Genomic DNA, 15098 nt, shown 5'->3' with positions numbered 1-15098 from the left:
CGCAATTTCCAAGCAATGCAATTGCGCATTTTACAATCGGTACATCACTAATTATTTCATAAAAAATATAACTATATAACTGTGTATAATATTAAAAAAAAGTTATGTAATAAGCGCCCAATTCAAATTAAATATTATGGTTGCTATGCAATGAAATGTTTTAATAGTTATTGAAACAAACAAACATACAAAACACACAACATTTTATATTATAATATATTTTTTAAAATATTATTTGTTATTATTTACTAAATAAAATATGACCATGGTGGCCAGTCAATTGATACCGATGCGATTTATTGTGATGATGGGCCATCTGGTGCTTATCATACTGTTATTATGGGATAGAGTAGGTGTTGTTTTTCAATTTATATTAATTTATAGTTTATTTATTAAGAATATTCTGGCAATAAGTTTCAACTTGATAAGTTTTTAATTAATCTTTAATTTTTTTAAATTATATTTTATTTAATTATTATTTTTTTTAATTTTGTTATTTATTTTGATTTAAGGATCATAGCGTTAGATCATGTATTCACTGGGAATTTGAAAAATCTGAATATTATGCCAAAGATGTCGAGTAAGTGTTACATTAATGTTGTTTTTTATTTCTAACTAATTATGTTTTTTTAACTTTATTTTAAATTGTATATAAATTTATTGATTTTTTTAAATATTAATAATTTCAGATTAATTATTGGTTTATCCTTATCACTGATATTCATAGTCATTGAATTTTTAGGATTCCTATCGGGTTTTTCAATGTTCAACTCAATGCACTGTTTGTGTTGTAAGTGTTAATCAATTTTATTATTTAAAATTTCAATTTTCACTTAAATCTAAAAACTATGAAACTTCAAAACAACAACAAAATCACTGCTAACCTAAAAAAAAGGATAATATGATATTTCAATTTTTACTTTTTAAAAATAACTCATTTATCTAATTACTTTATAATTTATTTTGTTGTTGATAACTTTGTTTTGTTGTTTTTTTTTATAAATAATTTGTCAGCACTGTTAGCTCACGCACTGGCCTGTATGTGTCTATGCTATTTCATCACTGATGTTTGGGACTGTAGCCTATTTTGGTGGATATTTTCATTGTTCAGTGTAATGCCAGCCCTATCCGAGTTGTATATTATAATTAGCGCCGTATTGTTCAAAAGATTTTAACCTTGAAATTGATTTAATAATAATAATGTTTTATAGAAAATATTTCTATTTCATGGTTTCAATTGTATAGTATTATTATTATTATTATTATATTATAATTTTGTTCAATGTTTTTTTGTACACTAACTATAATATAAGTATAATCTAAAACAACTTTTACACATGTCTTAAGCTATCAATACATATAATCTCATTGTAAAAAAATTTATTTATTTTTTTCATAAAAAATTTTGTATAATTAGCAAATAGTTTACTTTTATTATCGTTATTATCTTTATTAATTACTATCATTATAATGCGTTTTTTTTATTATTTTTATTTAATAATAAAAAAAGAGTAAATGTACAATACTTAACATACAGTATTTGTATAGTATATAAATTATATATAAATAATTATTTATAAACAATTTGTTAATAATAACATAATAATAACAATTTATATGTTATTTATCTAATTTGTTTAATAGCAAACTTAAATAATATAATAGATTGACAAATTGACACTATCGTTACATTTAATCCAATTATCATATGGTTATGCCATATAATACACTGTTATCAGTAACCGTCACATCAAAACATTGGCTCAAGTGAGTCACTCTATAAAATAACGCGCGTAAAAACAGGTTTAGGGGGGGATTGAGCACATGTTTTTGTGCTATTATAACAATAATTATATATTTTTATTTTATAATTCAGAGCCTGTGATATTTAGTCAATATTAATAAAATAGTAAATTGTGATAAATTTATTTTAATATTATATATTTAATAATATTTTTATGCAATTTGAACACTAATTGTAAGTCTATTTCAATTTAATACGAATTCACTTATATTTTTTATTTTAATTGTGATATACTTGAAAATGAGTAAATATTATAATCCAAAAGAAAGAGTGTTTATCATCGAAACATATTTAACATTTAAAAAATCTGAAGAATTTAAATCACGCGATAAATATGTTCAAATAAAATTTGAACAACAATTTAATAAAAATCCTCCAAATCGGTCAACAATAACAAAAATTTATAAAGATTTTAAAAATGACCAAAGAGTTGAAACCAATTTTAAAGTTCCACACATGAAAACAGTGGTAACTAATAATAATATTGAATTAATTAAACAATTATTACATAATTTTAAAACAATTAATCAATTATTAAATCAACTAAAATTACGTAATGTTAAAATGAGTTATGGCTCATTACACAAAATATTAACTGATGAATTACTATTATACCCCTATAAATTACAATTTATTGTAAAATTAACTAAAAAACATGAAAATATGAGAAAACAATATTGTTTTGAAATGATGAATAAATTGGCAAACAAACCAGGTATTTATTTATTTAATTTATTTATTTAATTTATTTATTACAATTTTCATAAAAACTTAAACTTTTTATTAAAATGAACGCTAGATTTATGTTGATTTAAATGTGAATTTCTAGTAAAACATTTGCATCAAACGTTGACATTACAAACATTTAATATATTTTTTTATTTAGACTATTTAGATAATTATTGGTGGTCGGATGAAGCTCACTGTCACCTCGATGGTTACATAAATAAGCAAAATATGAGGTGTTGGGCCACAGAAAGACCTGTTGATTTCGTAATTGAAAAAGCTACTCATCCAAGTTATGTAACTGTATGGGCAGCTATTTCTCGTCAAGGTATCTATTTTATTACAATTGTTTTAAATGTTTTAAATTTGTAAAATATTTTCTACAGCTATTGTAATCACACATAAATTGTGGTTCAATTGAATGATCTATTTTTTGTTGTAAATGTTTTCAAATACTCGTTTACTGAACACTTAAATTGTAATATCAGTTGATTTAAATGTGTATTTCTAGTAAAACATTTGCCACAATCGTTGACATTACAAACATATTTAATATTTAAATGTTTAGCATTTTTATAAAAATACATGATTACTTTTTTTTATATTTTTAAAGGTATTATTGGTCCTTATTTTTTTGAAGACGAAAACCAGAAACGATTGATTGTTAATCAAATAACATATCAAAATATGTTACAAAACTATTTCGTCCCTGAGTTAAAAAAAATTACTGGCCGTCATTTTAATAACCAAATTTTTCAACAGGACGGGGCCAGTTGCCACACAGGTATAATTTATAAAATTTAATTTCATTTACAATTGATATCAGTTTAATTATTTATTATTATTTATATTATTATTTATATTATTATTTATATTATTATTTATATTATTATTTATATTATTATTTATATTATTATTTATATTATTATTTATATTATTATTTATATTATTATTTATATTATTATTTATATTATTATTTATATTATTATTTATATTATTATTTATATTATTATTTATATTATTATTTATATTATTATTTATATTATTATTTATATTATTATTTATATTATTATTTATATTATTATTTATATTATTATTTATATTATTATTTATATTATTATTTATATTATTATTTATATTATTATTTATATTATTATTTATATTATTATTTATATTATTATTTATATTATTATTTATATTATTATTTATATTATTATTTATATTATTATTTATATTATTATTTTTTATAAATAGCAAACCAAACACTTGAATATTTAACTGAAGTATTTGGTGATCGATTGGTCAGCTTAAAAACCCCAAATATTTGGCCCAGTCGTTCACCCGATTTAACGCCTTGTGATTTTTATTTGTGGGGTGCAATAAAATCTAAAATTATGCAATATGATAATTTGCCTACAGATATTGAGGATTTAAAAAATAGATTAATTTATGCATTTAAAAATATAAAAAATGAAACTTATAATAAAGTAGTTAATAATTTTATAAAACGAATTAATGTTTGTTATGTAAATGAAGGAAAATGTGTAAACAATTTATTAAAATAATTATTTTTATTTATTTATTAAAATTAAATTATTATTATTTACTTATTATTATTATTTATTTATTATTATTATTTATTTATTATTATTATTTACTTATTATTATTATTTATTTATATTATGTATTTAGGGGTTAAGTTTAATTGTAATATTTATACATTATTTATGTTTAATATTTACACTCTAATCACTTCTGCTGTGAGGGTTAATGATGACAGTGTATAATGTTAATTACATATCCATAAACATTATATATATACAACATTATATCGTAATTGTGTTCAATTAAGATATGACTATCCCTTTAAAATATGCCTAACATTGAGCATTAAATACAAAACGCTTACATACATAATCATACATGGATAATTAACTAGGCCAATTAGGTTTTTTACAATACCTGGAGTTCCCTATTAAACGGTACAAACGCTAAGCGCATGTATTATATGATTGCAATGTTTGTACCCTTTTTTTCCCTAACTAAATGGTTTGTATGGGAGAGAAGTGGTGGTTGAGTGAGTTAGCACACACCGACACACAGCAAATGGAAAGACCCAAAGCCTACATACGGGGAGTGAGTGCCTGATTGTTAGGTCCGTCCACGTCATTAGATAATACATAGAAATTTCAACGCCCCTGTGCTATGCTATGGAGAGACCACAACAACTGGTGGTTCATTTGAGCGCAGCATCGGTTAGGTCTCTCCATAGTATACTACTGGTTGTGTCAGTCTCTTAGGCACTCCAAGCTATAATACATATTACTATTTTGTGATATACCTGTATATACTAAAAACATATACGTATATATAATTAGAAGAAAAAAATCCAAACACTGGTGTTTTATTTTATTTTTCTTATTAAAAAAATCCATTTTTTTGTCTCAATTTGTCCAGCATTTGATTGGGTATGTATTAATAAATGTTAACTTTCTAATTTTACTAATTACAATGACCTGGATCACAATTATCTAGTCTATATAATGATAGTATTGGGTCCACTGTAGATTGTTACTGTACTATACAATACAGTAGTATTTAATATTAAAATTAAATAATTTTTATTTTTGGTGCTTACATAATATACAGTATTTGTGTTAACATACGATAGATACTAATATATAAATAACAGTGAAAAATACATATGTACTGTATATTTAATGTATATAACAATTTTATTATATAACTAAATAGATATTATGTCATATGTATACTACGTTATAATATGAATACCATATAATATTGTATTGTAGGAAATTCAAAATATTTAACCAAATGTAGGTTTAAACATATATTGAGTTTGCAAGTGAATGTGTGTGTGTGTGTGTGTGTGTGTGTGTGTGTGTGTGTGTGTGTGTGTGTGTGTGTGTGTGTGTGTGTGTGTGTGTGTGTGTGTGTGTGTGTGTGTGAGAGAGAGAGAGAGAGAGAGAGATGACTTACTTTTCCTATTGAAATACTGAAAAATACCTGTTTTCGTTGAAAGGCTAAATCATGTATAAATTTGTATTGCATAGTAAGCATACCATTGCCATAGCACTGGTAGATAGGATAGAGATAGATAAGGGATAAGGCTATACAAACTTTTCCTTCTATTATTAATATTTCCTTATCATTAAAAAAATTTTATTTTACATATACTGTATGTCATTATTATATAACATGATTTTTACAGATTCCTTTCCCCCCATACATACATACCCACTCACGCGCGCAAAATAACACACAAACACATGGCTTTAAATCAGCCGCAATACCGTCTAAAGTGGAACAGCTTCAACCAGAACCTGTCGGAAGTGTTTCAAAATATGCTGATCCACGAAAACCTGTGCGACTGTACCGTTGCCTGCGATGGGGCCAACATTAAGGCCCATAAGATGGTGTTGGCCGCCAGCAGTCCCTACTTTTACAATCTGTTTGTCGCTAATCCGTGCAAACATCCGATTGTCATACTCAAGGACGTCATATTTGCTGACCTCAAGTCGATTATCGACTTTATATATACGGGTGAAGTGAACGTACCTCAGGATCAGCTGAGCTCACTATTGAAGACAGCGGAGACACTATGTATTAAAGGTTTGACAGATGTCAGGGACAGACATGAGTCGCCCATTAGAAGTAGTAGTAGTAGTGGTGGTGTTGTCAGCATCAGTAGTGGTAGTGGTGGACAGCAAACGGTCCAATCGATGCTCGCAAGGAATAGGCGACGAAAACGAAAAGTTAATCCCAGTGTTCATCAACACAATGACAATCAAAATGTCAATATGTCTGACAAATTAGTAATAAGTGGTAATTTGACGAGTGATGAGGAACTGGTCGATAAACACGGCCTACTAACCATTACCGGTGCTAATAATAATAATAATAGCAATAGTAATATTAGTTGCAATACAGACAAATCGGGTATTAATTATAGCAATTATCGGGACAAACAAAACAAAATACAAAAGTTAAGCCAAAATACAGATGAAATTTCTGTCAAAGACAAGAACCGGGAGATAACAATGTGTATGGACGACATCGAACCGACCAAACTTCTTGAACAATCCATGTCTACTCCAGAAGTAATTTTGATATTCATTGTCTTAAATAAATTTAATCCCAACTATTGCTAATTGTTTTCCTCATTTAGGATTCAAGTTATGAATATCCCAGCAGTGGTAGCAATGTATGCAAAGCTATCGTTCCCATTGACCCACAAGAGGACGATGCAGACAATGGTAAGAATCATTGACACTATCAATAATCCATTGTTATTGATAGTAAACTATCACTCAATCAGAACTACAAGAGATATCATTGAGCGATGAATGTATGGACCAAAACGATCCGGATGTGAACGACTGGCCAATCGTCGACTCGACCCGAATCGGTAGGTTTAGGCCGTACGACATCATTCCATCCAATACACCACAAACCATTGAAGGTTAATAATATGACTTGAAGTTATTACCACTTATTATATAATCTAGATATATGTGCCAACAATTGACTCACAAATACCTGTCCTCTATATTTATTTCCGATTCTTACAGAATACGAACGACTATTAGCACAAATACAGGCCAACAATATGACTACCTGTCCGGTGTGTTGTAAGACATTCCTGAAGAAGTCCAAACTGATCCGTCACTATCACACCCACTTCAGCGACTTTAGGCCCAAATTTTCGTGCGGTTCGTGTGGCAAACTGTTTACCACTCAGGACTGGTGCAAAAGGCACGCAATCAGCTGCCAGACCAAAGTGACGGCCAATACGGGTCAGACCACTATTGCCTGTGAATAATATTTATTTTTTTGGGCAACTTTTCAAACACTCCGACATACGATTTAAATGATGTCATTATACACTATATTTTAAAATATACAAAAAAATAAGTGCAACATTGGTACTAATCATTTCATTAATTGTTAACATTATAATAAACACATTTAACAAATACATATACACTCATTAAATTGATATATATATGTTATACATATGTAATATAAAGTACAGTAATTTTTATGTTAAACAGATGTAATTAATTTAAATTTATTTTTATTATAAATTTTTATTTGATGTTATTATATTTCAAATGACTATTTTATTATTATTGTTATTTTTTTCTTAAAAAATTATTTATTATGATATTATTATTATTTACAGTAATATTGAAAAAGCACTAATCATTTAAGTATATAGATTTAGAAGTAATTTGCTTATCCATGTTTATAACACATGTATTATAAATGTGATTAAAACTACGATATATACTGTATGTATGAGCTTTTATTTTTAATTAAAAAAGTTATATTTAACTTAATAGTTAAATACATTTTATGTATACATTAGATATTTAGATAAACAAAATATAAATTTTCAAATGCCCTCATATTGATTTATTATTTAATATACAATTAGCTAAAAATTTTTAAGTTAAAAACATTTCTTTTAATTATTATAATTTACAGTTTTATATATATACAAATGTAAATGTATAACTTTTAGGCATTTAAAAGCTCACATAGTTAGATAAAAAAATTGTTATTTTATGATTAGATTATTTTTGTTATTGAATACTAAATATTATATTGATATTAAATATAAATATTAAATATTAAATATGAATATTAGTTGAAAGTTTTTTTTTATATCAATAATTTATTATTATTATTATTTTAATTTGATAATAAAGATATGAAAATGTAATGACAAACAAAATTTATTTTTAAATCTATTGAGTAGAAACACACTTATAATTTCAATTAGCAAGTTTATATTTTATTATTATTAACAATAATTATTATGAAATATTTATTAAATTAATTAATAAATAAACATTATGTATAAATTTGTTTATTTATAGTAAAAGAAAATATTACTAATTAAATATAATTTGCAATGAGTTTTAGTGTTACAAACAAAATTTTATTTATGAAATTTTTAAATTTTATACAAATAATAACTAATTTGTTTTTACATGTTTTTAGTATTTTATTTTAACATTTATTTTAATAGCATATAACATTATGAATCATAATTTATGATTATAGTAATGTACAGTATTAGCACCGGTAGATTTCACTGGTAGTATAATATTTATAGGTATATGAATTGAATTGAGTGTTTAAGTTAGAGTAGATGTTCCTTATAGTCTATAAGTTATAGATAATAATAATTTTACAGAATATTCTATATGTAACTTAAATGATGATAATAATAATAATTGTAAGTTTACTTATTTGAATAATTTAGATTAAATTTGAAAAATAATATTATAATACTACTTATTTATTTTAATACTAATTAATTTTACTAAAATATAAATAAAACAATAGTAGAAATTAACAAAATAAAATAAACTTAATAATTAATTATTTATTGAAAAAACATCTTAAATTTATATTAAATTCAATTTAAATAATTAATTCTCTGCTTAAGTTAGTTTAAAAATAGACTAAAATTTATTAATTATTTTAAATAAGTGAATTTAACTCATAAAATTATTCAGTATTTAATTAGTTCATGCAGGTATTAATAATTTTTATTTTCATTATAATATTTTTATTAATCTTTATTTTTAAAATTATGAATAAAAATAAAAATTATCTTTATATTTTTGATAATAATTAAATAATCATATTAGAAAAAATACTTAATATAAAATATAAATATTTAAATGAAAAATATAAATAGTGTTTATACGGTATACTAAAAATAGTCGATTAAATAATTTGTTTATTAGTATTTAAATAATTTAAATTTTTTAATATGCATTTCTTATATATAATATTAATATTTAAAAACAAATTTTATTATTTACTGTATTTTTATATTATATATATATATTTTTTAAATATTTATTTTAAACTACAGTATAAATACAATTTGTTTTTCAATAATCAATAATTTTCTTTCACTCTAAACTGACTGACTTGTGATACCCAGTCCAGTCATATTATTTTTTTTATGATTGCTTTTAGGTGGAAAATGTTGAATATATTTTTTTTATCGTTATTATCAATGTATTGATTGTATTACTTAAAAATACAACAGGTGTTGAACTATCGTTTGAAATTTATTTGATCATTGAATTGAAAATTATCTGAACACATACTATATATAATATATATAATACAGTATATTGAAATTGTCAGATCATATGATTCATATGATATATATAAAAGAAAATAAAATAAATATACATTAATGGTTGAAGAAATTTCTATACATATATATATATATAAGTAGGCATTTCCTTTTGAACTATAATCTACTGTATGTCCATTAGTGTCATTAGTTAAACTTTATGCAAACTTTATAACGCATTGATATATCAAATTGTAATTTATTACATTAATTATAGCCATAGAAATAAAAATCAATGCTTTTATGTTTGAAAAAATGCTTTTTTGATTAGTATTGTATTATAACAAGAAATTATTGTACATTTAATATTGCATATCAAATGAATACGATATAAATTATATTAGTTATGCAGCGAGAAATCATATGAGATGTTACAATAATACTGTATATCGCAATATATAAGTTATAATATAACGTCAAAAATAAATAATTTTATTATTATTATTGATATATCATTAATAATATTATATCTATATATTTATACATATATTAATATATTGAGTCAGTACTGTATAATCAATATATATAAAGAGTTAAGATTCTCTATGATTATCAAACATATGTTAATCGATATATTCATCACCAAAATCCTCATCAAAAGTTTCGTTACGTTTCGACTCAATCCACGGGTAGTTTAGCGGACACTCGACATCATTGCAGATGACAACCAATTTGTCGATACCTTTAAGCTCTTTGATGTGTTTGTACTCACAGTTACCCTTACCTACAGTTGAGGTAACGCCACACTTGTCTTTGGGCGGATTCTTCTCGCATTTGGTTTGCTTAAAGTTTTTCAATAGAGTATTATTAGCTCCCCGTCCCATCCAATCGATAACTTCGCTGATGGATACAAAATAGACGTTTTTATTTTTGGTCACTCTATCGATAAACTCAATGAGAGCGTCGATACGCTTCTCATCATAGGTCAGCCACGCGTCTCTCAAGAATAATGGAAAGGGAGCTCTGTTTGTAGTATAGAAGCGATTGAAGTTGTCTTCAAATACGGCGAGAAATTCTTCGGGTGTCGGATTCTGGATGTAAGTACCGTTTTCATCATATAATATACATGAGCCCACCTCAGCACAGGGTACGTCAATAGTTTTATTGTCGCCAATCGGCAGTTTAGTGACCCAATCATTCATAGGTGCGCTCCAGAAGCCCGGATAGATCTGATCGGGTTTCAGACACGGCTGGATCTGGCAGTCGGCCTGAAAGCCGAAATCCAGAGTATAGGGAAACAGTGGATGAGCTGAATAAGCGCGCGATGGTTGTGAGCTATCGTATAGAAAACCTTCCTGTTTGAGCGCCTATAGTTAGTTTTTTTTTCAATAGAAATATTTTTTAATTAAATAAAAAAAGTTGAATTATCATTATTATTGATAATAATACTTATAATTAGAAACTATTGTCTTACAGTAAATGTCACATTTCCAGCTGTTTGTAGCTCCGGGGCGCGGGCGCCGACTATAGCTGAGATGGGAATGTCGGCATACTTTGACAGAATCTTTTTCATACCACCGAACTCAGCCCTCCAGCCATCGACATCCAGATTTTTCCAGTGCTCCTGACCCCCCAACACTGTCTTACTATACATATATATATATATATATATATATTTGTTAAATAATTATTATATTAATAAAAAATCTATTATTATCTCATCAAACATAACATTGTTGATTAAAAATATATATATATGTCGTACGTTATAGAATGGGTAGAAATTTCATGTCCTCTACGATACAGTTCGTGCACACGCTTGTAGTTAGTGTCGACGTGTGATACGAAAAACGTGGCCTCAATGGGACAGCCGTTCGGATTCGTGTAGTTGAGTATACGGTCGTAGATGTCGGCCGACTCCTCTCGTACGGCCTCATCGAAGCTCATGATAATAAACTGTGGGATGTCATCGGTTTTATGACCGTACGGTGCACTTGAGCTAAAACATGAACAGTGCGGTGCCTTACAGTTGTCGACAGTGCACTGGACGTTATCATCCTGGCCTACAATTTATTAGTATTTATAAGTAAAAAAAATATTTTTGTATTTAATTCAAATAATAAATATATTATTTTATTAATTACCATTAACAATATATGCGATACAAATCAAAGTGAACAAAAATAAAATTAATTTCATAATTGCAAGTTATTGTGTGCAAAAATAATTAATTAATTAATAAAAAATATATAAAAATCATTATTATAATAACTTACCTATTTTTATATATTATTTCAATATTTGTAATTTTATCTATTATAGATATTAGTTTTTTTTATAAATAAATTTTATTAGTATTGGACGATTAGCTGATAACACATGTTTTTGTTATTGAAGTAATTTATTTGGTGATTATTGTATATATTATATATATATATAAAACTAATATACTTTATTATTATAATTTATAAGGATTAACTAAAATTATATTTTTGTTGTATGTGTTAGCAATTCATTAGAATTTATAATCTAAAAACTCGAACATTTGTTTTTTTTAAATATTGATACAAAATTAACATTAAAGTGACAAAAATGTTTATTAATATATTTTATGATAAAATATTAAATAAAAAATTTATTAGATAATATTTTTTGCATTGATTTTCACTGTTATTTTCACAGAAACAATAACATTAATCTATTTAGTACTTGTAATTAATTATTAGAAATTAATTTGAAAAATTTCATTTTATTAAGTAATTTATATTATTAAGTAGTTTAATACTAATTACTTTTATATCTAATTATTTCAAGTATATCCTTAAAAAAAATTATTATAGTTTATTTGAATTAGACACTTATAAACTAATTTTTATTATATTGATAATTTATTTGGTTTAATATTGTATTTATCTTCACTAGATATCCAACTATTTACAGTATTTTAAGTATAAATAAAATAAATATATAATTGTTTAACAATATTAAAATTTCTAAATTAAACAACAAACCAAACTAATAGAAAAAAAATGTTTTTCTTTTCAAAATAAATACATTATTAAAAATAAATTGTATAGCTTTTGGTAAAATTAGTAATTTAAAATTTATATTTTAATAATTCAAAGTATTAAACAAAAATATTTAAAATAATAATATTATATATAAAAACAGTAATATAATCCTGTTTAGTGACTTTTCCGTTGTGTTTATTTAATACATTTTTTTTATTATTATTTAATTTTATAATGAGCTTAAATTTAATTAGATTATTATTATTAGGTTTTCAAATAATTTCAATATTAAATAAATTGTATATGAAAATATTCGTAAAAAATATTATTTTTAATGTATTAGTTTATATTATAAATATGATTCAAATTTTACACAAATTTCATCTAGTTAATCTGCTTATATTTGTGCCAAAATTATTTATGAATTAGTTTTAGAAAATCGATAAATTATTTTTTTTTTTAAATAAAATACTTTTATTTATTATGTAAATAACTTATATTATTATAATAATACTTTTCTAATACTTTGATATTAACTTACAATAGGATTACAACATATGATTAGAATTTTATTTTTATTTGTTTCCATAATATTGAGAAATAAATAATTATATAAAGTTTATAATGTTTAGTACAATAATAATAATAATAATACAATACTTTTATAACAGAAATAAAGAATTGAATAACTTGTAATTATTTTATATAAGTTTAGTTAGAAAAATCAAATTTAATTATTAAAAAATATATATGAATAAAATATAAGAAATTACAATCATTACTAAAATTTGTTATAATTGTAAAACTTATTCATTATATTAATATTCAAAAAAAACTTGAAAAGTTTTGTTTTCTGAAATCTATACGAGCCTTTTGTGTGTGTGTGTGTGTAGCAATTTTTTTGCGAATTTTGAAATTCTGACTTCAGATTCGGTTAGAGGACTACTAATAATGTATTGAAAAGTTGCATTAAAATTTTGATATTTCTTCGGGAACATGGACAAAATGGCGGCCAAAGTAAAAAAAATTTTAAGAAATTTTTTTTAAAGTATAGATTTGAATAAAGCATCAAAAACATGCATAAGAAATATGAATTAAAATTTTCATATCTCTTCGGGATCATAAAGAAAATGGCGGCCAAAGTAACAAAAATTAGGTAAAAATTTTAACGTTTAGAATTGTAAAGAGCATCAAAAATATGATATAATATTTCAGCATATTTTTATAAAATGGCGGCAAAAGTATAAAAAAATTTTAGAATTTTTTTTAATTATAGATTTGAATAAAGAATCAAAAACAAAAGTAAAAAAATATGCATTAAAATTTTGATATCTACGGGAACATTAAGAATAAGTATAAGCGGCAAAAGTATAATTATAAATGATTATTTTGTTATACTAAATCATTTGATACCCTACATGACTATAGTTGTTTATTTTGTCAAACCGAGTTATTTGATACCCCACATGACAAAAGTTGAATTTATTTTGTTATACCTAGTCAATTGATACCTTACATGACTATAGTTGAATTTATTTTGTTATACCTAGTCAATTGATACCTTACATGACTATAGTTGAATTTATTTTGTTATACCTAGTCAATTGATACCCTACATGACTATAGTTGAATTTATTTTGTTATATCTAGTCAATTGATACCCTACATGACTATAGTTGTTTATTTTGTCATATCGAGTCAATTGATACTCTACATGACAATATTTATATAATGTATATTTGACCAGTTTTTAAATTTTTATATATTATATAGCCGCTATAACTAATGGTTTTCAATGTTATTCAAGTTTTTTTCTGAAAATGCTTTCTAGCATTCTTAACTGGTATATACTGTATATCAATTTATACATACATTTATATTTATTTATTACTACAATAATTTTAATTATTTTTTAATAAAAATTTGTTAGTAACATAAAAGCAATGTTAACTTGTATTTTAACAGGAATTAACTATGTATTTATTTATTTTTTGTTTAAAATTACTATAAAATTATAATACTTGAATTAATAAATAAATAAACCTAGGTGATGATAAATACTCACGTATTAATTATGTAGTTGTAATTTTCGTATTACTCAAATTATTTTAATGTTAATTTTTTAATGTATTTTTTTTTATTTATAAAAGCTGATTATAATTTTATATGTCATTTGCCTTAAGTTTTTATTTAGTATTTGAAAAAAATATCTTTTAGTTTTTCCGCATATTATTAGAAAAAATAACATTTATAAAAATGTTGAATACAATAATACTGTACATATTAAACTTAATTGTATTTTTAAATAATTATATATATATATGATTTTGGCTACAATTTTTTGTTTTGTTTAATAATGCAATTGTGAAGCACATGCATAAAATATATGGTCAGTGCTATCACTTAAACTGAATCATAGAGTATTGCA

General features: G+C 24.0%; 3 protein-coding genes across 3 annotated transcripts; 2 read left to right on the top strand and 1 right to left on the bottom strand.

Moving 5' to 3' along the window:
- The first annotated feature begins 259 nt into the window (after positions 1-259).
- On the top strand, positions 260-1175 carry LOC128955627 (transmembrane protein 107-like). The gene is made up of 4 exons (XM_054301300.1): positions 260-349; positions 513-580; positions 690-790; positions 1015-1175. The coding sequence occupies exons 1-4, from the start codon at positions 260-262 to the stop codon at positions 1173-1175; spliced, it is 420 nt and encodes a 139-aa protein (XP_054157275.1).
- Positions 1176-4929: 3754 nt separating this feature from the next.
- LOC128954933 (protein tramtrack, alpha isoform-like) lies at positions 4930-7455 on the top strand. Its single transcript, XM_054300550.1, has 5 exons — positions 4930-4998; positions 5763-6651; positions 6720-6807; positions 6870-7013; positions 7123-7455. Exons 2-5 carry the CDS (start codon positions 5821-5823, stop codon positions 7371-7373), a joined length of 1314 nt encoding a protein of 437 aa, XP_054156525.1. The 5' UTR covers positions 4930-4998; positions 5763-5820; the 3' UTR covers positions 7374-7455.
- Positions 7456-10203: 2748 nt separating this feature from the next.
- LOC128954954 (chitin deacetylase 8-like) lies at positions 10204-11902 on the bottom strand. The gene is made up of 4 exons (XM_054300572.1): positions 11804-11902; positions 11425-11722; positions 11134-11305; positions 10204-11026 (listed from the first exon to the last, which is right to left on the bottom strand). The coding sequence occupies exons 1-4, from the start codon at positions 11856-11858 to the stop codon at positions 10283-10285; spliced, it is 1269 nt and encodes a 422-aa protein (XP_054156547.1). The 5' UTR covers positions 11859-11902; the 3' UTR covers positions 10204-10282.
- Positions 11903-15098: the final 3196 nt, after the last annotated feature.

This window comes from Oppia nitens, unplaced genomic scaffold (genome assembly GCF_028296485.1).
Source record: "Oppia nitens isolate AA-2021 unplaced genomic scaffold, nextdenovo-longstitch-racon4-pilon3 scaffold2_pilon_pilon_pilon, whole genome shotgun sequence".
In the NCBI taxonomy this organism is placed as follows: Eukaryota; Metazoa; Arthropoda; class Arachnida; order Sarcoptiformes; family Oppiidae; genus Oppia; species Oppia nitens.
The sequence above is the reverse complement of the archived record's forward strand: the minus strand, read 5'-3'. Positions and strand labels throughout refer to the sequence as shown.

Bases quoted from the DNA above. Each gene is read 5' to 3' on its own strand.
- LOC128954933 (XM_054300550.1), top strand. From the start codon at position 5,821: ATGGCTTTAAATCAGCCGCAATACCGTCTAAAGTGGAACAGCTTCAAC. The intron at 6,652-6,719 runs GTAATTTTGATA...TTCCTCATTTAG, and splicing joins AATCCATGTCTACTCCAGAA to GATTCAAGTTATGAATATCC. The intron at 7,014-7,122 runs GTTAATAATATG...CGATTCTTACAG, and splicing joins TACACCACAAACCATTGAAG to AATACGAACGACTATTAGCA.
- LOC128954954 (XM_054300572.1), bottom strand. From the start codon at position 11,858: ATGAAATTAATTTTATTTTTGTTCACTTTGATTTGTATCGCATATATT. The intron at 11,723-11,803 runs GTAATTAATAAA...AATAAATTGTAG, and splicing joins TATCGCATATATTGTTAATG to GCCAGGATGATAACGTCCAG. The intron at 11,306-11,424 runs GTACGACATATA...ATATATGTATAG, and splicing joins ATTTCTACCCATTCTATAAC to TAAGACAGTGTTGGGGGGTC.
- LOC128955627 (XM_054301300.1), top strand. From the start codon at position 260: ATGACCATGGTGGCCAGTCAATTGATACCGATGCGATTTATTGTGATG. The intron at 581-689 runs GTAAGTGTTACA...TAATAATTTCAG, and splicing joins TATTATGCCAAAGATGTCGA to ATTAATTATTGGTTTATCCT. The intron at 791-1,014 runs GTAAGTGTTAAT...ATAATTTGTCAG, and splicing joins CTCAATGCACTGTTTGTGTT to CACTGTTAGCTCACGCACTG.